The sequence below is a fragment of the Rhinoraja longicauda genome, chromosome 22 (assembly GCF_053455715.1).
Source record: "Rhinoraja longicauda isolate Sanriku21f chromosome 22, sRhiLon1.1, whole genome shotgun sequence".
In the NCBI taxonomy this organism is placed as follows: domain Eukaryota; kingdom Metazoa; phylum Chordata; class Chondrichthyes; order Rajiformes; family Arhynchobatidae; genus Rhinoraja; species Rhinoraja longicauda.
The window spans coordinates 30,882,359-30,903,567 of NC_135974.1; the positions used below are offsets into that span (position 1 = coordinate 30,882,359).

The window sequence follows — 21,209 nt, forward strand, 5'->3', positions numbered from 1 at the left end:
GCTGGGAGGGAACTGTCCCTGAATCTGGAGGTGTGTGTTTTCACACTTATATAACTTTTGCCTGATGGGAGAGGGGATCGGAGGGAGTGGCCAGGGTGCGACTCGTCCTTGATTATACTGCCTTGGAAACCATTGATGTTCATAAGTTGTTGGAGCAGAATTAAGCCATTCAGCCATCAAGCCTACTTCACAATTCAATCGTGACTGATCTATCTCTCCCACTCAACCCCATTCTCCTGCCTTCTCCCCATAACCCCAGAAACCCGTACTAATCACAAATCTATCAAACTCCACCTTAAAAATATCCACTGACTTGGGCTCCACAGCCTTCTGTGGCTATAAATTCCACAGATTCATGATCCTCATCTCCTTTCTAAAGGTACATCCTTTTATTCTGAGGTGATGGCTTTGGCCTCTGGTCCTCGACTGTCCCGCTAATTATTTATCATGAATTGGATCCTTCCGACTATCCATCCCCACATTACTGGGAGTTGAATCTTGAAGATTTTGCATTGTTCCAGCAATTTGAGATCCACTGAAGTTGTCGGACGGAAGGGTCCCAACCCAAAACATCTATGTCCTCCAGAGATGCTGCCTGACTCGCTGAGTTACTCCAGCACTTTGGGTCTTTTTTTTAAAACCAGCATCTGCGCTTCCTGGTATCTAAAGTCATTTTAAGTTGTTTGCAGTGCAATTCTATCCTGAGTTGCAGCATTTTCAGATATGAATAATTTGGACTTCTTCCAAGGGAATTGCATTTAAGATAGATCTGGAAAATACACTCTCCTAGACATTCTTTATATTTTTAAATATACATTTAGCAAATTCAGATACACTACAGCCGTACACATGAATGTTTTGCTTCACATCGAAGTTAGATAATATTTCTGGTTCCAAATATATAGTTTGATTCACCAGGATTATGGTTTTAATAGATGAGCCTATGTTAAAAATAGATAAAAGGATTGACAGGGCGGCACAGTGGCGTAGCGAAGGAGATGCTGACTTACAGCGCCAGAGATCCAGGTGCTGTCTGTACAGAGTTTGTACGCTCTCCCCGTGACCGGCGTAAGTTTTCTCTGGGAGCTCTGGTTTCTTCCCACATTCCAAAGACGTACAGGTTTGTAGGCTAATTGGCTTGGTAAATTTGTAAATTGTCCCCCGTGTGTCGGATGGTGTTTGTGTGCAGGGATCACTGGTCGGTGCGGATTCGGTGGGCCGAAGGGCCTGTTTCCGCGCTGTATCTCTATAAACTAAACTAAACATGAGAGAATGTGTTTTCATTGACCAGAGTTACTATAGGGTTTTCATTACAGTAGATATACAGCGACCTACTATTCAGATCATCTTGTGCTTCTACTATTTGTTGTCTTGTGCTTTTGAAACAAAACTTTTTGCCAAGAAATGCACATATTCTGGTCTCAGAGCAGCCAGGGCCAACCTTTCCAGTGGCATCAGGAAAGCCAAACAACACTACACCCGGCGCATCACAGCCCACTTCAGTGACAGCAGAGACACACGGAGCCTGTGGAAGGGTATTAGGACTATCACGGACTACAAACCCTTACCACAGACCTGTGACAGTGACACCTCTCTCCTGAACGACCTCAACGGCTTCTTCGCACGCTTTGAAGCACAGAGCAACACACCTGCGCAGAAAACAACTCCCCCCCCAACGACCAGGCTATTTGTCTGTCTCCAGGCAGTGTGAGGAGCACACTGTTAAGGATTAACACCCGGAAAGCTTCTGGACCTGACAACATTCCTGGTCGTGTGCTAAAAGACTGCGCAGCTGAGCTCACAGATGTCCTCACAGACATCTTCAACATCTCCCTGAGCCAGGCTGTTGTTCCCTTGTGCTTCAAAGAAACCACCATCATACCTGTGCCCAAGAAGTCTTCTCCATCCTGCTTCAACGACTATCGCCCTGTAGCGCTGACTTCAACCATCATGAAGTGCTTCGAGAGGCTGGTCATGAAGCAGATCAGATCCAACCTCCCCCCCTCCCTGGACCCGTTTCAGTTTGCATATCGAGCTAAGCGGTCCACTGAGGATGCCATCTCCTCTGCTCTACACCCAGCCCTCACCCACTTGGACACTAAAAACTCATATGTTAGGATGCTGTTCATAGACTTTAGCTCAGCATTCAACACCATCATCCCCCAGCAGCTGGTTTGTAAACTAACAAATCTGGGCCTCAGCCCCCTTCTCTGCAACTGGCTGCTGGACTTCCTCACTGCCAGACCCCAGTCTGTACGGGTCGGCAGCAACACATCGGACACCATCACGCTGAGTACGGGTGCCCCACAAGGATGTGTGCTAAGCCCCCTGCTCTTCACCTTGCTGACCCACGACTGCACACCCACCTACAGCTCCAACCACTTCGTCAAGTTTGTGGATGACACAACAGTGGTGGGTCTCATCAGCAACAACGACGAGACCCACTACAGGAAGGAGGTGGACCAGCTGGCCGCGTGGTACACAGACAACAATCTCTTCCTGAATGTGGAGAAAACAAAGGAGATTGTTGTCGACTTCAGGAGAACGCACACCCAACACCCCCACCCACTGACCATCAATGGTGCTGCTGTGGAGCAGGTCAGCAGCACCAAATTCCTGGGGGTGAACATCACCAAGGATCTCTCCTGGAGCAACAACATCACGTCCATCGCCAAGAAAGCCCAGCAGCGCCTCTACTTCCTCCGCAAACTGAAGAGAGCGGGAGCGCCCACACCCATCATGTACACTTTTTACCGAGGCGCCATCGAGAGCATCCTCAGCAGCTGCATCACTGTGTGGTTCGGCAGCTGCACAGCCTCCAGCCGCAACACCCTGCAGCGCCAAGTGAACACTGCTGAGAGGATCACTGGCGCCTCACTCCCAACACTCCCGGTCCTTTACACCACCCGCCTCACCCGCAAAGCATTGAGCATTGTGGGTGACCCCTCCCACCCCTCCAACAGCATCTTCACCCTCCTGCCTTCAGGGAGAAGGTTTCGCAGCCTGAGGTCGAGCACCACCCGACTAAAGAACAGTTTTTTCCACCAGGCTGTCAGGATGCTGAACTCTCTCCCCTCCCTTCCTCCTCTCTCCCCTGCCCCCATTGGACCTGGACTTTAACACCCCACACACACGCACATCCAGCACCAGACACTTTTTTTTAACGCATTTGAAGTGACTATATTTTATATTTTATGTTGATTGTTGTTTGCTGTGCCTTTTTAATTTTAACTTAGTTTTATGCACTTTGTTCCTCGGGATTGTGGGAAACGGTATTTCGATTTTCTGTCTGTGTAAACTGGCTGAGGATTGACAATAAAATTGACTTTGACTTTGACTTGTTAAAAATGAAGGGCTTGTTGCAGAGAATTGAATGACCTGGCAAGGAGATAATCATCAGATGACATGCTTGATGTTTCATTGTCTTAGACACCAAGAAAAGTCCTTTAATCTTCCCCAGATAATGCTACTTCTTGTATCTAACAGTCTACCATTCCCATTTGCTTCTAGGATACCTCCATCATTGCAGTCCCCAAGAAAAGTGAAGTGACGTATTTCAATGGCTAGCACCCAGTATAGCTCTAACATTGACCATAATGAAGTGCATTGAAAGACTGGTAATGATCCACATCTGTGCCAATCTACCAGACAGACTAGACCACCTGCAATTCATGTGCAGGAAAAATTGGTCTACAGAGGACACCATCTCGCGCTGGTGATTCAGCTCTGGACTTGTTCCTCGTGGATAGTGGAAAGATGTTAATGTGCGAGATTCACTCCTGACAAGATACCATCCACTGACTTGCTGGAGCCATAATATTTATATCGCTGGTTAGTGGAGCTTCTGGTCAATGGTGAACCCCCAGGATGTTAATGACAGGGCAATTCAGAGATGCCTTCGGATGTAAATTCCAGGGGGTTGAATTGAGTTTAATGTCACATGTATCGAAGGAAGAGTGAAAAGCTTTTATTGCGTTCTAACCAGTCAGCGGAAAGACAATACATTAGAATTGAGCCATCCAGTGCACAGATACACGATAAAGGGAATAACATGAATAACACCTAGTGCAAGTTAACGCCAGTAAAGTTTGATCAAAAGTAGTCCGATGGTCTCCAGTGAGGTAGATAGTTCAGGACTGCTCTCTAGTTGTGGTAGGATGGTTCAGTTGCCTGATAACAGCATTCTCAGGGGTTAAACATTCCCACAATGACGATGGCCACTGCCTTGAACCTTGATGCATGAATATTACTTGCCACTTCCTCGCTAATGTTTGAATGCAGCCTGGGCTTCCTAGATACAGACATCAGCTGCTTGTTTGGTGTGGAGTTCCAATTTTGAATTGAACATTGCGCAATCATCATGCTTTTTTTTCCCATGCAGAGTTGTAAATCTTTGGAATTCTCAACCGTGCATGCTCAGGCACTGAGGAAAAAACCAAAGATAAATGTATTAATGATGCCAGAAGAATATGGTGATGAGATGGGAAGCTACACAGAATCAGCTGCGATCACAGTGAGCAGGCTCAAAGGTCGAAATGTGCCACCAGCCTCTGTCGCTAATGTTCTTACAGGTGTCCACACACAGGATGATGGCAATTGAAAGAGAATTGGGCAGCACAGTGGCTCAGCGGTAGAGTTGCTGCCTTACAGCACCAGAGACCCGGGTTCGATCCTGATTTTTTTATTGCAGGAAAATATCTTGTGTTTCTATATTGACTTTAAATATCAGTGCAGTTTAGATTCACTTGGTTGATTGGTGGGATGCAGGATTGTCAGAAGGTCATAAGAAACAACAGCAGAATTAGGGCACTCGGCCTATCAAGTCTACTCCGCCATTCAATCGTGGCTGATCTATCTCTCCCTCCTAACCCCATTCGCCTGCCTTCTCCCCATAAACCCTGACACATGTACTAATCAAGAATCTATCTATCTCTGCTTTAAAAATATCCATTGACTTGGCCTCCACAGCCTTCTGTGGCAAAGAATTCCACAGATTACCACCCTATGACCAAATAAATTCCTTCTCATCTCTTTCCAAAAGGAACCTTTAATTCTGAGGCTATGATCTCTAGTCCTAGACACTCCCTCTAGTGGAAACATCCTCTCCACATCCACTCTATACATGCCTTCCACTATTTGGTATGTTTCAATGAGGTCCCCCCTCATCCCTCCAAACTCCAGCAAGTGCAGGCCCAGTGCCGTCAAACGCTCATCATAAGTTAACCCACTCGTTTCTGGGATCATTCTTATAAATCTATGGAGGGTTTGAGTAGGAAAAAAAACCTGCAGATGCAGCTTAAATCAAAGGTAGACACAACAAGCTGGAGTAACTCAGCAGGTCAGGCAGAATCTCTGGAGAGAAGGAATGGGTGACGTTTGAAGAAGGGTCTCGACCCGAAACATGACCTAGTCCTTCTCTCCAGAGATACTGCCTGACCCGCTGAGTTACTCCAGCTTTTTGTGTCTACCGAGGGTCTGAGTAAGATTTGTCTCTATCCAATGAAGTTTTAAAGACAGTCTCACAGACATTAAAGACTCGGTGCATATTCTGTATTGAAGCAGACATTTTAATCTTAAAACAGGAAGCATTTTTATTCGTTGGATACAAAATGGAATGCATTACATCAGAGATCACCGTGTCATTGAGTTGAAAAAGCTACTTGGGGCCCACCACCGATCCTCCGGCAACTGGTGGTCCGAATTACGAGAGTGCACTTGAAATCCCCTCCCCTGGAAATTATTGGAAGATGGGGCACCTAGGCCGGGTGAGGCGGCCGATCTCGGCTTGATCGGGACTTCTGCGGCCGATTGGGGGGTCGAATTTCCCCCTCTGTGGACGGGGATCTGGAACTCCGGCTCGGCCGGCAGATCCGTTCCCACAGCCAACTTCCCAGGTCAACCTTACGGGCCGGTGTCTCAGTGCCAGGGCAGCCCGGGTGGACCGTTGAGACTCCTCTCGGAGGCAGTGATCTCCTTTGGTCTGACAAAGGCATAAGCCTGGAACAGACTCTGGAACCAAGGGTGCCGGAGAGAGAAAAAAAAAAAAAAAGAGTAGTGGTGGATCTGTACAAAAGAAAATATAATAATTGGAACTAAATTTTGGCAGTTGTTACCATCCACGTTTTTGGATAACGACTTCAAAAATAAATATTTGTAGCGAAAATTAAAGTCTCAGGAAAGTATGAATGTAGTTTAGATATTTAGCCTCAATCCTTGTGATGAACCAAACCGAAAGAACAGTGCCTTTTGCCAGGACCAGCTACACAATTTCAGTTGCATCTGTACTTAATTGGACATAAAACGAAAAGTGTTGGCTCCAATGTATCAAATATCAAAGACAGCAAAAAAGATTAAAAGTGCTCATTGCATTTCTGGGTTTCGTTGAGTTCAGAGATTCACAAACTGTTGAGATGTAGCACTCAGAGAAATAATGTTTCCTGCTTCCACACAACTTATTTAAAATATCTAGTCCATCCTGTCGCAATCTTACCTCATGTACTCTGGATCGGTTAAGAATATTTCCATTGCAATAATTTTGCTATTCAGTAGGTTATCTCAAATCTTTCCTGGAAAATAGGTTAACCCTATATATTTTTGTTTATAAATGGAATGAAATACACCTGAAAAACTATGAATCAAATCACATATCAGGTTACATTGCAAATCATAAACCAAGATATGAAGTACCACTCTGATGTAAACCAATATGCCCCATCTATTACTCAGCTTTTCCCTTGTTTTGAACTATAGTTTGACAGACAATAAACCCATTTTTCCCTTGCTAGACAACCTTTAATCAGATATCAATGTCAGATGTTTATGGGCTGATTGGAGAAGACAAAGTTTGATAATATTCCCATCCCATTTTGATTCACATATGCTTCAGTAAAGGACTGCTGTATAGCAATTTAGTGTCAGAAACATGCCCGGGGTTTAGTTTAGAGATACAGCGCGGAGACAGGCCCTTCGGCCCACTGAGTCCGCACTGACCAGCGATCCCTGCACACTAACACTATCCTACACACACTAGGGACAATTTATAATTTTACCGAGCCCATTAAACTACAAGCCTGTACATATTTGGAGTGCGGGAGGAAACCGGAGCACCCTGAGAAAACCCACGCAGGTCACGGAGAGAACATAGAAAATCCGTACAGACAGCACTTGTAGTCAGGCTTGAACCCGGGTCTCTATCGCTGCATCACCGTGACGCCCTTGGGGAATCTTGTGATTATTGTGCTCCTAACAATATTCCAGTGATGGTTAGCCAACTGAACAAATGTAACATCAAATACAGATCTTTTCCATCCTGGACTTTTAAATCAGTCATGATGAAGCTTACTTTTTGCATGTAGGAACAAAAAAAAAAAACTAGTGGGTGGGAGGAAAAACTCCTTTCTAAACATTATGATGCATTTGGACATATCCCAATGATGTTCTCAATGTATGCAAAATAACATGCAAAAAGGTACAGAAATCCCCAAAGAGGTGTTTGAAGTGAAAAAATAACAAAAATATCAAACAGTAATTATCTTCAGGTGTGGTGTTACTTGTAAAAGTTGGAGTTCCACAGATCCGACTACACCTTTACTTGACATTTCTGATGAAACAAGATTTCATACCCAGTCTAATATTGAACACTTTATGTGACATCCTTTATGTGATATCCTTTTGCCTTGGTGATCTGTGAATGTTCCTGATCACACATTTGACCATCCATTCAATGCCATCATTTACACCTTGCCTAGAAGGAAGACAAAAACACGTTTCAGTCCAATAAAATTGTAAATAAAACAGTAAATGGACATCAATGGGATACCTTCAATTGAGAGAATTACAAGAAACTGCGGCATTTTGTTTATGACATTCTATTCAAATTATTAAAAAACTATAGCATCCAATTAGAAGTGAAATAACTCCGGCACCTCTCAAAGCTCATATTTAATTTTGATGCAGTGCAAAGCAATTTCGACACCAGCTACCTTGCTCTTGTAGTTGGTTCTTCTTTCTTAACGTGCCATTCAGACACATTTGAACATAGCTTTAAAACATAGAAAATAGGTGCAGGAGGCCATTTGGCCCTTTGAGCCAGCACTGCCATTCATTGTGATCATCCACAATCAGTAACCTGTGCCTGCCTTCTCCCCATATCCCTTGATCCCACTAGTCCCTAGAGCTCTATCTAACTCTCTTTTAAATTCATCCAGTGAATTGGCCTCCACTGCCTTCTGTGGCAGAGAATTCCACAAATTCATCTGGGTGAAAACGTTTTTTATCACCTCAGTTTTAAATGGCCTCCCCTTTATTCCGAGACTGTGGCCCCTGGTTCTGGACTCCCCCAATATTGGGAACTTTTTTCCTGCATCTAGCTTGTCCAGTCCTTTCATAATTTTATACCTCACTATAAGATTCCCTCTCATCCTTCTAAACTCCAGTGAATACAAGCCCAGTCTTTCCTCATACGAGTCCTAACCTCGTGAACCTTGCACCTATAGCAAGGACGTCCTTCCTCAAATTAGGAGACCAAAACTGCATACAATACTGCAGATGTGGTCTCACCGGGGCCCTATACAACTGCAGAAGGACCTCTTTACTCCTATACTCAAATCCTCTCGTTATAAGGCCAACATGCCATTAGCTTTCTTCACTGCCTGCTGTACCTGCACACTTACTTCCAGTGACCGTTGTACAAGGACACCCAGGTCTCGTTGCACTTCCCCTTTACCTAATCTGACACCATTGAGATAATAATCTGCCTCCTTGTTTTTGCCGCCAAAGAGGATAACCTCACATTTATCTACATTATACTTCATCTGCCATGCATCTGCCCACTCACTCAACCTGTCCAAGTCACTTTAAAAATAACATGTCCTCCCAACCAGCACAAATGACAGAACAATTCTTTCAAAACCATTGGATTAGAAATGTTCCTAGGTATATTTAGGAGCAGTTTTAATTGTGACAAAATAAGCAATTTTGTGTCCAACAGTTTCAGAAGCTGTAGGAGAGATGTCCAGATGACACTGTTCAAGGGCGAAGAGTTTACCAAGCAACTGGCCCTACAACACTCTGGAAATTCCTGTGCAACGTGCAATAAATTTACAAACTCTCATTCTTAAATAATTCAATCCAATACTTAACATGTTTGTATTATTGATTTCTCTGCTTGAAATTACCTTTTTATAGACTTAATGCGATCCATTCATTTTTATCACCTATTCCTTTTCTCCAGAGATGCCGCCTAACCTGCTGAGTCACTCCAACATTTTGTCTGAAGAACGATCTCAAGACCGAAACATCACCCATTCCTTCCCTCCAGAGATGTTGCCTGTCCTGCTGTTACTCCAGCATTGTGTGTCTATCTTCAGTGTAAACCAGCATCTGCAGTTCCTTCCTACACATTTTGGCGTCATATTTGGCATGGACATTGTAGGATGAAGGGCCTGTTCCACTGTTGCATGCTCCAAGTAGACCCTTTTCATTATATTTCTATCACAATCGGCCCCCATGCCTTTCAACCCAACACGATCCATCTTATATGAATCGACACACTTCACATAGTGAGGGTAGCCACTAAGGTCCTCAATCTCAATTCAATATGTTGTCATGAATGCAGACTTACCCCGTAAGGGCAGAACATGGCTGCACCAAGCAGTCTCGCTTCCCTATCTTTGGAGCACAGTCGCTGAAAGCCGTCTTTATATCTCCAACCGAGAGACAGGTCTACCAGTCATGGGAAAGAACAAAAACATTAATGATAAACTAAGCGAGCTCACACTGTGAAGAGAAACAGTAAGAATCGCGCAGTCAAAATCCATATAGAGCGAAAAAAATCTATACCATACCAATGTCAATTATAAAGTGACAAATTAAAAGATTGAACAAATTCCAATTTTAGTATTTATTCCATTTAAAAAGAAAAAAAAATTACGCTCATCAGAAAGATGGATTACCTGAGAATAATTCTCCAAACACTCTCTGGAAAGATAATTCAAGGGTCTTAACAGGTCTACATGAAGCTGGTTATTTAAAACTGATATTACTACTACAAAAAAAATTGCATGGCATAATTAATTAAAATAAAATGAAACTAATTATGACAAGAGGAAATATACCTCGATGTCCTGTTTGTTTGCCAAGACCAACAATGGAACTCCATCTAGCACCTCGCTTGTGATCATTTTCTCTGTAGTAACGAAACATTAAAGGCATTTAGAGAAGTGAAATTTAGCAAAAACCTCAGCACATTTCCGGGATCTCAAGTAGTGGGAATAACATTTCTAAAACAACCAAAGCAGAAGTCATGGCACACATACATGGCACACGCAAGACTAAGACACAGGAGCAGAATGAGACCATTCAACCCATAAAGGGCGACACGGTAGTGTAACGGTAGAGTTGCTGCCTTACTGCGCTAGAGAAGCGGGTTCGATCCTGACGGTATGGTTTGTCTGTTCTCCCCGTGACTGCGTGGGGTTTCTCCGGGTGTTTCGGTTTCCTACATTCCAAAGGCGTAGACGTTTGCAGGTTAATTGGCTTTGGTAAAGACTAAATTGGCCCCAGTGTGTAGGATAGTGCTAGTATAGGGGATTGTTGATTGGTGCAGATTCAGTGGACCAAAGGGCCTGTATCTGCATTGCATCTCTAAACTAAAGTCTGCTGCGCCTTTCGATCAAGGCTGATCTATTTTTTCCCCATCTCAACGCCATTTTCTCGCCTTCTCCCGTGCATGACACACATATTAATCAAGAACTCATCAATCTCTGTTTTAAAAATACCCAATGACTTGGCCTCCACTGCTGTCTGTGGCAATGAACTCCACATATTCACCACTCATAGTACACCAAGTCCCTCCTTCACCTGCCCTCCTAGGACCTGCTGAATGCAATGTGTTAACATGTAATCCTATAACTTTTGCAATCTGGGTTTGAATTCATTCGATATGATTGGTGAAAAATATACCTTTGGCAAAAAGATGGGTCTGCGTGGTTATAAAAGTGGTCATTTCCAAGGCTGCATATACGGACAAACTATTCCCAGTCAGATTAATGACGTCTTTATAAGCCCCAGCATTGAATCAAATTTAATTATCTCCCTGAAGGTCTTGAGAAGAGTCCCAACCCTAAACATCACATGCGTTCTTCAGGGATGCTGCCTGACCCACTGAGTTACTCCAGCATTTTGTGTCTTTCCATAATGACCTCCCTGCAATCCTGCACATCTCCTTTAACTGTCCCCTGACCTTTAGCCAAGTCCTCTAGTCTTTGACATTGCCACCCTGGAAAACAGGTTTTGGCCATCTCCTCTCGGCCCCTCATTATTTAAAAAGTTCCTAACAAGTCCACTCAGCCTCCGACACTCCGGTGAAACAAATATCCAAGGCTGTCCAATCTCCCCTTAAAGCTAATATACTTTTATCCAAGCAGCATCCTGGTAAACCTTTTCTGCCAACTTTTCTAAAGCGTCCATATCCTTCCTGTAATGTGTGACCAAGATTGTACACAATTGTGCGAATGCAAACTAAAAGTTTTATAAAACTGCAACTTGACTTCCTGACTCTTGTACCCAATGCCCAACCGATGAAGGCAAGCATATTATCTACTCCATCGCACTTTCTATTTGTGTTGCTACTTTCATGGAGCTACATATGGACTTAGACCCCAAGATCCCTATGTATGTGAATGCTGACCAAGGTCTTGCCTTGAACTGTATACCTTTCCCTTATGTTTGACCTCCCAAAGTGCAACACCTCACTCTTGCGCAAATTAAACTCCATCTGCCACTTCTCTGCCCATGTCAGTAATTGATGGAAAGAAGGTCATCAAAAGAACAGCCAAAGCCCGCACTTTGGCATGAGATTTTCCCTGGCACATTCCCCAATGCAAGTGTTAGACAATGACCAGACCTTCATACAAAGCTACTAATATTAGAGCAGTCAGGAAGTAGCTTGTAATTAGAGTATTAGTTATTTCACATACATATGCAGGAATGTAGAATTTACTGGCATTTGAATGGGGGTGGGTGGGGGGGCAAGGTGGGGAACGAATGAACCACCTTGGGGGGATCTTATTGAAACATATAAGATAATTAGGGGATTGGACACATTAGAGGCAGATAACATGTTCCCAATGTTGGGGGAGTCCAGAACAAGGGGCCACAGTTTGAGAATAAGGGGTAGGCCATTTAGAACGGAGATGAGGAAGAACTTTTTCAGTCAGAGAGTGGTGAAGGTGTGGAATTCTCTGCCTCAGAGGGCAGTGGAGGCCAGTTCGTTGGATGCTTTCAAGAGAGAGCTGGATAGAGCTCTTAAGGATAGCGGAGTGAGGGGGTATGGGGAGAAGGCAGGAACGGGGTACTGATTGAGAGTGATCAGCCATGATCGCATTGAATGGCGGTGCTGGCTCGAAGGGCTGAATGGCCTACTCCTGCACCTATTGTCTATTGTCTATTGTCTATTGTTTTTGTGGAAATCTCACAGTAATTCTCCAGTTTGCCAAAATGTTTCATACATTCACATTGTGCACAGCACAAATAGAAATAAAGAATCATTAAAAGATGTTTACTTGCAATTGAGCAACATTTTTCATAGTGTTGTACTTACCAAAGGCTATTTTTGATTCGGATAATCTTTCTTCATCGGTTGAATCAATGACATATATTACACCATGGGATTCTGCGTAATACTGAAAAAGAGGGGGCGGGTCGTAATATTGCAGAGTTTGCTGACAGTATGCAGATAACTGGTCTTTGTAACCATTGAATTAAATATTCTTTGACATTGTTCAAAATGGTTTGCAAAGTCCACTGCCTTACAAGATTTATAAAATTCAACTCGTGTTTTAGATTACAGAGTAATGTAGAAGTCAGTGTACATTCGTATGCCATATTTGCAAAAGAAAATGGAGGGAAAACAGGGAAACCAGTATTTGACCATTAAAGGAGACACAAGGAACCACAGTTACTGGAATCCGGAGCAAAACACTAAGTGCCAAATTTAGTGGGTGAAACAGGATCTGTGGAGGAATTGGATAGGTAATGTGAAGCCAGATGAAAGGATGTAGGCGGCATTGTGGGAGAAATAGATGCGTGGACAGCATGGGATAGACATTCAGGTATGAACATGGAAGAGAGGGAGGGGGACGAAAGAGAAGTGGGGGGCAGTTGTTTGCTGGCTGATTGATCTTTATGTGCCCACCGCTGAAATCTTTGTAACATCAGATTAGACTGCAATTATTTATTCACTGTTACATTTTTAACATTGAAATGGCCAGAGTACTATCAAAAGCATGGAAGCACACAATGCAACATATTTATTTGTAAGAAGGAACTGCAGATGCTGGTTTAAACTGAAGATAGACACAAAAAGCTGGAGTAACTCAGCAGGACAGGCAGCATCTCTGGAGAGAAGGAATGGGTGATTGTTCGGGTCGAGACCCTTCTTCAGACTGGTTAGGGATTAGGGGAACGAGAAATGCATTTTAATTGTTTTCAGTTCTATAAGAAAATTGAGTATTAAAACTAATGTTTTCTATGACACGATTAACCTCTAATAGCAATTCCATGTCAATGTCACACCAAGCAACTTCATATAAATTGTCCGAAGTATTTACTTTTGATAAAAAATACAGCAAAGATTCTTTGGTTATTTCAAGAAGGGTGGACTGATAACTAAAACATTTCACAACCCCATGTTCAACCATGCACAAAGCACCACCACAAGCCCATGTAGGTCAAGGCTCATTGGATACAGTATCCCACAAGCTGAATGCACATGGACCCCATGACTAAAATGGTGGAAGCTGTCAAATAACATAAGGAGGCACTCTTACTTCTCACTTCTTTCTCTTATTGTAACATGGCGACCATTTGGCCCATTGATTGCATGCCAGCTTCCATAAGAGCAATCCCGTTCCATCTCCTATTTCCCTCTAATCCAGCAATGTATTCTCTTTTACATGCCATTAACTCCCCATTGATTAATTTGTCACTTATCCATACTTAGGGTAATATACATTTGGGCCAATTAATCTGCAGGTCCAGCTTTGGGATAGGTGGGGAAACCAGAGAAATCACAATGTCACAGGGAGAAATTGTTCTCATACAATGCATTATTTTAGTGAATCGCACATATCGGCCATCCCACAAACCCTCCGTTGGGTCATCTCACAGATGTAATTTTTCCAGAGAAAAAGGAACGCCAGTTCATTTAATTTGTTCCTGATTGTTACTTTAGTTGTGGTACCTTCTTCAGTCTGAAGGAGGGTCTCAATCCGAAACATTACCCGTTCCTTCTCTCCAGAGATGCTGCCTGTTCCGCTGAATGACTCCAGCATTTTGTGTCTAACTACCATTTTCACAAGATACTTCTGTAATTTCTCTGGTCTGTCCATATCCTTTTTAATATGTGGATCACAGAACTGTGTACAACGCTTTGATTTGGATCAAAGGTTTAGTGCAAGATAAATCTCTCTAGAAATAAACTGCCATCAAATGTTGCTTATAATGACTTCATTAAACACCAGGGAGATATTAACCAAAGGATGCCCAATGTGTAATATCTATTCAAATAACACTTGATGATAAATAAATGGTTCTCCCATTCATTGCCTTGTGACGAAAGTTATCATGTATGCCTCACTGTGCAGAACATCAGGTCCTAATTTTACACGAATCCTTGAAAGGTTTGGCTTAAGATCATTAAAAATTGGCTCCAAGTTAGAAAGTGAAAATAATTCAGACAGGATTCCAGTTACTATGATTTCAAGGAAATACTGCTGGGATTTGTCTCATATGGATGTTGGATAAGAACGTGAGCAAATTTGATTGTGACAACTTGCACAACTGGAATCTATCAACATTACACATCTGGTTGTCTACAAAGAATGATCACCTAATACTTAATAGCTATTTTCCATTTATTAATAAATCATGGTAAAGTCACAAACGGCTGTGGAGGCCAAGTCCTTGGGTATTTTAAAATTGGAGATTCACAGGTTCTTGATTAGTAATGGTGTTAAAGGTTATGGAGCAAAGGCAGGAGCATGGGGCTGAGGGAAAGATAGACCAGTCATGATTGAATGGCCAGGTAAGCTCAATGAATCGAATGGCCTAATTCTGCACGGAAACAGGGCGTTTGGCCCATTGAGGCTGCGTCGACCAGTGATCCCTGCACACTAACACTATCCTATGCACTCTAGGGACAATTAACAATTTTACCAAGCCAATTAGCCTACAAACCTGTACGTCTTTGGAGCGTGAGGAAACCAGAGCACCCGGAGAAAACCCACGCAGGTCACAGGGAGAATGTACAAACTCCATACAGACAGCACCCAATAGTCGAGATCAAACCTGGGTCTCAAGCATAACAAGGCAGCTACACTACCGCTGTGCCACCTTGCCGCCCAAAGCAACTTAAGAAAGCAATTTGAACAGTCTGCTTTCCAGCATGTTTAATTTTCTGCCTTGAACAAAATCTTTATTATAATTTAAAAGAAAGGAAAAATGAATACCTTATCCCATAATGACTGGAGTTCTTCTTGTCCTCCAAGATCCCAAAACATGAGACGTGCTGAGCCAACATCAATGGTGCCAACTTCAAGTAACAAAAATTAAACTGTTTTATGGTTATGAACTAGTGAGTACTAAAATAAACACCACAAAGATGACTTCAATACAATTAAAATTAGAACTGGCTGATGCTATTATAATTAACTTGAGTAGTATGGAATTCTGTTGAATTTCTTTGACAAGATCCCTCATCGTATTAAAAATATTTTTATTTAATGTGTACATTGCGAACTTTGCCTCTTCTGTATTTCAGCCAAAATTCTAAGCCATATGTTTCAAACTCTAATCATAGCCACAATCCATCAACGCGAACATGCTGGATACTTTTGGAAAGACATCAGATACAGGGACAGCTTAAAAACTTACTGTTTAAGCCAACTGTAGTAGTGATCTTTGCTAAATTCATTCCTTTGTAGTTTCTGCTAAATTTAGTCTTTGTCTGTTCCAGGAAGGTCTGCACATATTGGTCAAAAGTGAAGAATTATATGACAGTAAAACGCAAACTCCACAGCATTAAAAAAACCTCACAAATTCTCTGTGATAGTATAGAAAAATATGATAAATGGCAACACCACATGCAGCAGTGAATCTATATATTATTTATATATCTGACAAGTGCTTATTCTTTTGATTATAATGTCAGCCCACATATCATACATTAATAAAAAGGAATGTCATTTTCAAACTATATACTTTTGAACGCATTTTAAATCGACACGGTCATTGTTACCTTTTGTTTTTACATCAAGGTTGCAGACCAAATAAAGTTTTCCTATTATGCAGCAAGCTCCATTGAATCATATTGAAGTACTGAACTGCAACTGTTGCACTTATAGTGCATTAGTTGGATTACTCCAATGCTAAACAATATCAGCCATAAAGGAACGGCAGATGCTGGTTTACAAAGACACAAAGTGCTGGAGTAATTCAATGGGTCACGCAGCATCTCTGGAGAACGTGAATAGGTAACGCTTCAGGTCAGGAAAACATTTGAAGAAGGATCCTGACCCAAAACCTCACCTATCCATATTCTCCAAGGATGCTGCCTGACCATCTAAGTTACTCTAGCACTCTGTCTTACCTCAGCAATAAATGATATCTGATAAAGTTTCTAAACTGTTACAGCCAAAAGTCTTTTAAACTTTTTGTGACATAAATTTGTCAGATTTTGGATTTTAGTTAGTATGCTGAACCACATGCATTACTTTTCCATAACTAAAGAACACAAACCATTCGCATTGGTATTATCCTAAAAAAAACCATTTCTTTATTTCCTTCTTCTGGATGAGTTTTCAACAATTTCTTCTTTCTCCAGGAGGTTATCCATGCAACATATAGCCAGATATCCACCAATACTATTCTCTTGGACTAGTTTTGTTCAAATGCTAAATGGTGCCTTCAACTCACTTATGTAGTAAAACTCCAATAATCCAGCAAATTTAGGCTTTCAGTGGACCTGGATTAGCACATTTTCTGGTATATTAGATTTTATTCAATTCAAATACATTTTTAATTCTTGTAGTTAAAATAAGTGAAATAAAAATGTTTTAAATATTAACAATCATCAAATATAGAACAGTACAGCACAAGAACAGGCCTTTTGGCCTACCATGCCTTGGCTGGCATTGATTCCAGTCTAAACAAATTCCATCTGCCTACACATGTCTAACTCTATTCCCCCCTGTGCATGTGTCTGTCAAAATGCCTTCTAATCATTGCTGTTTGTCTGCATCTACCACCTTCCTGAACAGCACATTCCAGACACTTATTCTCCATGTAAGATAACATGATTTGTATTTCCCCTTTATATCTACCCGTTCTCACCTTAAACCTCTGTCCTCTAGTATTTGACATTTCTATGCTTCTCACAATTTTATACACAAACAGGTTGCTCTTGACCTACAATGTCCCAGCAAATCCAAGTTTGTTCAATCTATACTTTTAGGAAACACAATCCAATCCAGGCAACAACTTGGTAAATTCTTCTGCACCTTCTCCAAAGCGGTAGAGCTGCTGCCTACAGTGCCAGAGACCCAGGTTCGATCCTGACTAAAGGTGCTGTCTGTACTGAGTTTGTACATTCTCCCTGTTACCGCTCGGGTTTGCTCCGGATACTCCAGTTTTCTCCCACACTCCAAAAACATACAGGTTTGTAGGTTAATTGGCTGCGGTAAAAATTGTACACCGTCCCTAATGCATAGGATAGTGTCAGTGTACGGGATGATTGCTGGTCGGTGCAGACTCAGTGTGCTGAGGGGCCGGTTTCCGCGCTGCATCTCTAAAGTCTAAACTGCATCCAATATTCCAAATGTGACTCAGAGTTTTATACAGTTGCATTTTTTACACTCAGTGCCCTGACTGATGAAGGCATGCATGCCCCTCTTTACCACCTATCCATTTGTGTCACCCCCAAGCTACCTCTGTATCTCAATGGTCCCAAAGGTTCTGCCATTTACTGTGTACCTTCAGCGTGCATTCAAGATGCACCTCCGCACATTTGTATCGAGTAAATTCTGTCTGCTATTTTTGTAGCAAATTTTTTAACTGCATCCTTTCCATGCTATCTACATCTCCACCAATTTTCACGTCATCTGCAAAACATACTAATCATCTACCTATATTTGCAATCAAACTTTAAAAATATGTATCAGAAAAAGCAGAGGTCCTTGCAGAACAAAAATGTGCAGTCAGAAAAATCACCCCTCTACCACTACCCTCTGCCCTCTATGACCAAACTCATTTTGGATGAAATTTACCATGGATCCATTGGCATCAATAGTAGGCAGGAGAATGGGGCCGAGAGGGAAATGTGGATCAGCCATGATCGAATGACGGAATAGACTTGATAGGAGCAGAATTAGGCCATTCACCCTTTGTCTTTATGGACACCATATGACTTAATCTTCTGGACCAGCCTACAATGAGGGGTCTTGTCAAATGCTTTACTAAAGTGCAGCAGGGCACACATCCACTGCCCTCTGCTCAACAATCATCCACATCACATCACCAGGAAACTTAATTACATTTGTGAAACAGAATCTCCCAGCACAAATGTATACTGATTATCCCGAATAGGTCAGTGCTTTCATAAATGCAAGTCAATCCTGCCCCCAAGAAACTTCCAATTATGATTAACATTCCAGATACCCCAGTGGTGAAATTTAAAGGCAGAGCAGCAAACAGGGTGCCAGTTAGTTGGAATGGTTTACCGCACACTTCACCCGGCGAGACAGTGCCAAACATTGGATTTTGGAATGATCAGATAGAGGATTATTGGAGTTTTACAGTACCACCAATTCTCACAATACTCCATAACAAATGATAAAAGTACTGGACACTGTATGCACACGATAGCACAAATGTGAATTTTCCAGTTTCTTTCCATGGAAAAAAAAAACAGACATCACAATTTCCATTCATTCAGCAAGACAAAAACATGCCATTTTCAAACCAATGTAGTGATTCTTCTTGACATGTGGTACTTCATAAAGGGAGAGGCGTGAGAGAAGGTAGAGAGGGTAGAGGTGCAAAAAGAAGAAAGTATCTGCATGCAGATGCGAGAGAATTATTAATAAAACAATCAAGATATCCATTACCACTGTATTAACTAGTCACAGAATAGATTAAAGCAAGGACAAGCCAAGAGGTCACAGATATCACCTTACAGTTTTGCCTGCATTGTCCAATCCAAGGATAAGAATGCAGTATTCATCCTTTTGGAACATGTACTTCCACAGACCCGACAGTAATGTATACATCCTGTAAAATAAAACAGGATATTTTCATTTTCAAATATTTTCATTGCAGATAAATAAGTTGAGACATCATGTTGGGCGGCACAGTGGCGCAGCTCGTAGAGCTTCTGCCTCATAGCGCCAGAGACCTGCATTTTTTCCCAACCTCGGGAGCTGTCTGTGTGGAGTTTGCACGTTCTTCCTGTGATGGTGTGGGCTTCCTCCGGTGCTCCGGGTTCTGCCCACATCCCAAAGACGTGCAGGTTTACAGGTTAATTGGACTCTGTAAATGTCAGCCTGGTGAATACTCTAACATACTTCTTACAGATACACTAGAGAAAGTATCCTGACTGGTTGCACCATGTTACAGCAATTCCAATGCACAGGTATGCAAGAGGCTGCAGAAAGTGGCAGACTTTGCCCACTGCTTCACATGCACAGTCCTCCCCTCCATCAAAAGCATCTATACACAGCGCTGCTTCAAGGCAGCGGCATCCATCATCAGGGATCCCCACTATTCGGGCAGTGCCTTCTTACTGCTGTCACCATCGGCCATGAAGCTGTTGCTTATTCAAGATAAGTGGAGCTTGTTCCAATGTAACCCACTTCAGCTAGTGTCTAATGTTTATTAATTTTAATGTAACTTCCAACTTTACATTCAATCTGGTCAACCTCAACAATTCCTATCAGTTCCACCAGAGTTAAAGCTTCTCCCCACACTGATCTAGATCTTCTTTTAACTTGGATTTCTGCATCATAGTCTCTTTACTGCTAGAAAAATAAATTTAAGTGAAGAGAAAGAGGACAGGATAGGTATTGTGAATTGTTTACTTACTCAGCATATAGTAGACAAGGCTACAGAAAATGATAGAGGTCTGCAGGGCACCAAATCAGTCAGAAATGTGTGAAAACATTCATGTAAAATCTGGTAAGGAAGGAATATAGAATTAGACAACTAACAATGATATTAGTAATAGATAAAAGTCTTTAGAACAGACAAAGTACTGTAAAATTGATTTCTACAAAAGATTCTCAGCTACTCAAATCTCCAAGATACAAATGGAGTCACTTAGCCCGACTTGCCTATTCCACCCCCAATGCCTGCATTTGGCCCATATCCCACCACACCTTTCCTTCCATGTACAATGGTTCCATGGTTTCTTTATTATCACGTGTCCCAAGGAACAGTAAACTTCATTCGCATAGAGCTCAGCAAGACTATCACCAATATGTTGTCAGAGCATCTTCTACTTTGTTCCATTTTTATCAGGTTTCTCACTGTATCATACTCTTCCACCCAGCAACATAGGCTTAATATAAATGCTTGACCCAGGTTCCGTGCAAGGTTGTGCACTTTGTTTATCTTTCCATCACCCATGGACCATTAAATGTGTAGAACGGGAATTGCAGACGTCTGGTTTACACCAAATAGACACAAAAAGTTGAAGTAACTCCAGAGATGTTGCCTGGCCCGCTGAATAACTCTTTAATAACCATTTAATCTTAATTAGATGTGCTACATCATTAAAAGCAGCCAAGGAGATGCATTACATTTCCTTCCAACGCTAAAGAATGCCGGGGGCGTCTCGAGTCCCCATGCAAGTAAAAGGCTAGACTTTGACTGTATTTTTTCCTAGTAGACCCTGAAAGCATTAAGACCTAACCAGCTGGCAAACATCTGGTGCTCCTAGCTGAATGGAAGCAGCTCCAGCTGTAAATATACAAACACTACCCTTTGCATGATTCTGAAGGAAACAGCAAGCTCTTCCTCCAAAGTAACACTTGCAAAGAGCAGCTCCTACCTGCTACCCCTCTCTCTCTCTCTCCATTTAAAACGCTTTGATTCCCTCCTCTCTGGGTGAGAGCGACTCTCCACTGAGTCCAGGTACATCCAGGCACCACCGGAAG

The 21,209-nt window shown here is 42.3% G+C and overlaps 1 protein-coding gene across 1 annotated transcript; it reads right to left on the bottom strand.

Annotated features, from left to right (window-relative positions):
* Positions 1-5,582: 5,582 nt before the first annotated feature.
* arfrp1 (ADP-ribosylation factor related protein 1) lies at positions 5,583-21,209 on the bottom strand. Its single transcript, XM_078419032.1, has 9 exons — positions 21,104-21,209; positions 20,137-20,226; positions 19,233-19,326; positions 15,934-16,021; positions 15,510-15,592; positions 12,602-12,683; positions 10,116-10,186; positions 9,623-9,723; positions 5,583-7,744 (listed from the first exon to the last, which is right to left on the bottom strand). The coding sequence occupies exons 3-9, from the start codon at positions 19,323-19,325 to the stop codon at positions 7,657-7,659; spliced, it is 606 nt and encodes a 201-aa protein (XP_078275158.1). The 5' UTR covers position 19,326; positions 20,137-20,226; positions 21,104-21,209; the 3' UTR covers positions 5,583-7,656.

Bases quoted from the DNA above. Each gene is read 5' to 3' on its own strand.
- arfrp1 (XM_078419032.1), bottom strand. From the start codon at position 19,325: ATGTATACATTACTGTCGGGTCTGTGGAAGTACATGTTCCAAAAGGAT. The intron at 15,593-15,933 runs GTAAGTTTTTAA...TGTTACTTGAAG, and splicing joins TACTACAGTTGGCTTAAACA to TTGGCACCATTGATGTTGGC. The intron at 10,187-12,601 runs GTAAGTACAACA...TCGTTACTACAG, and splicing joins CGAATCAAAAATAGCCTTTG to AGAAAATGATCACAAGCGAG.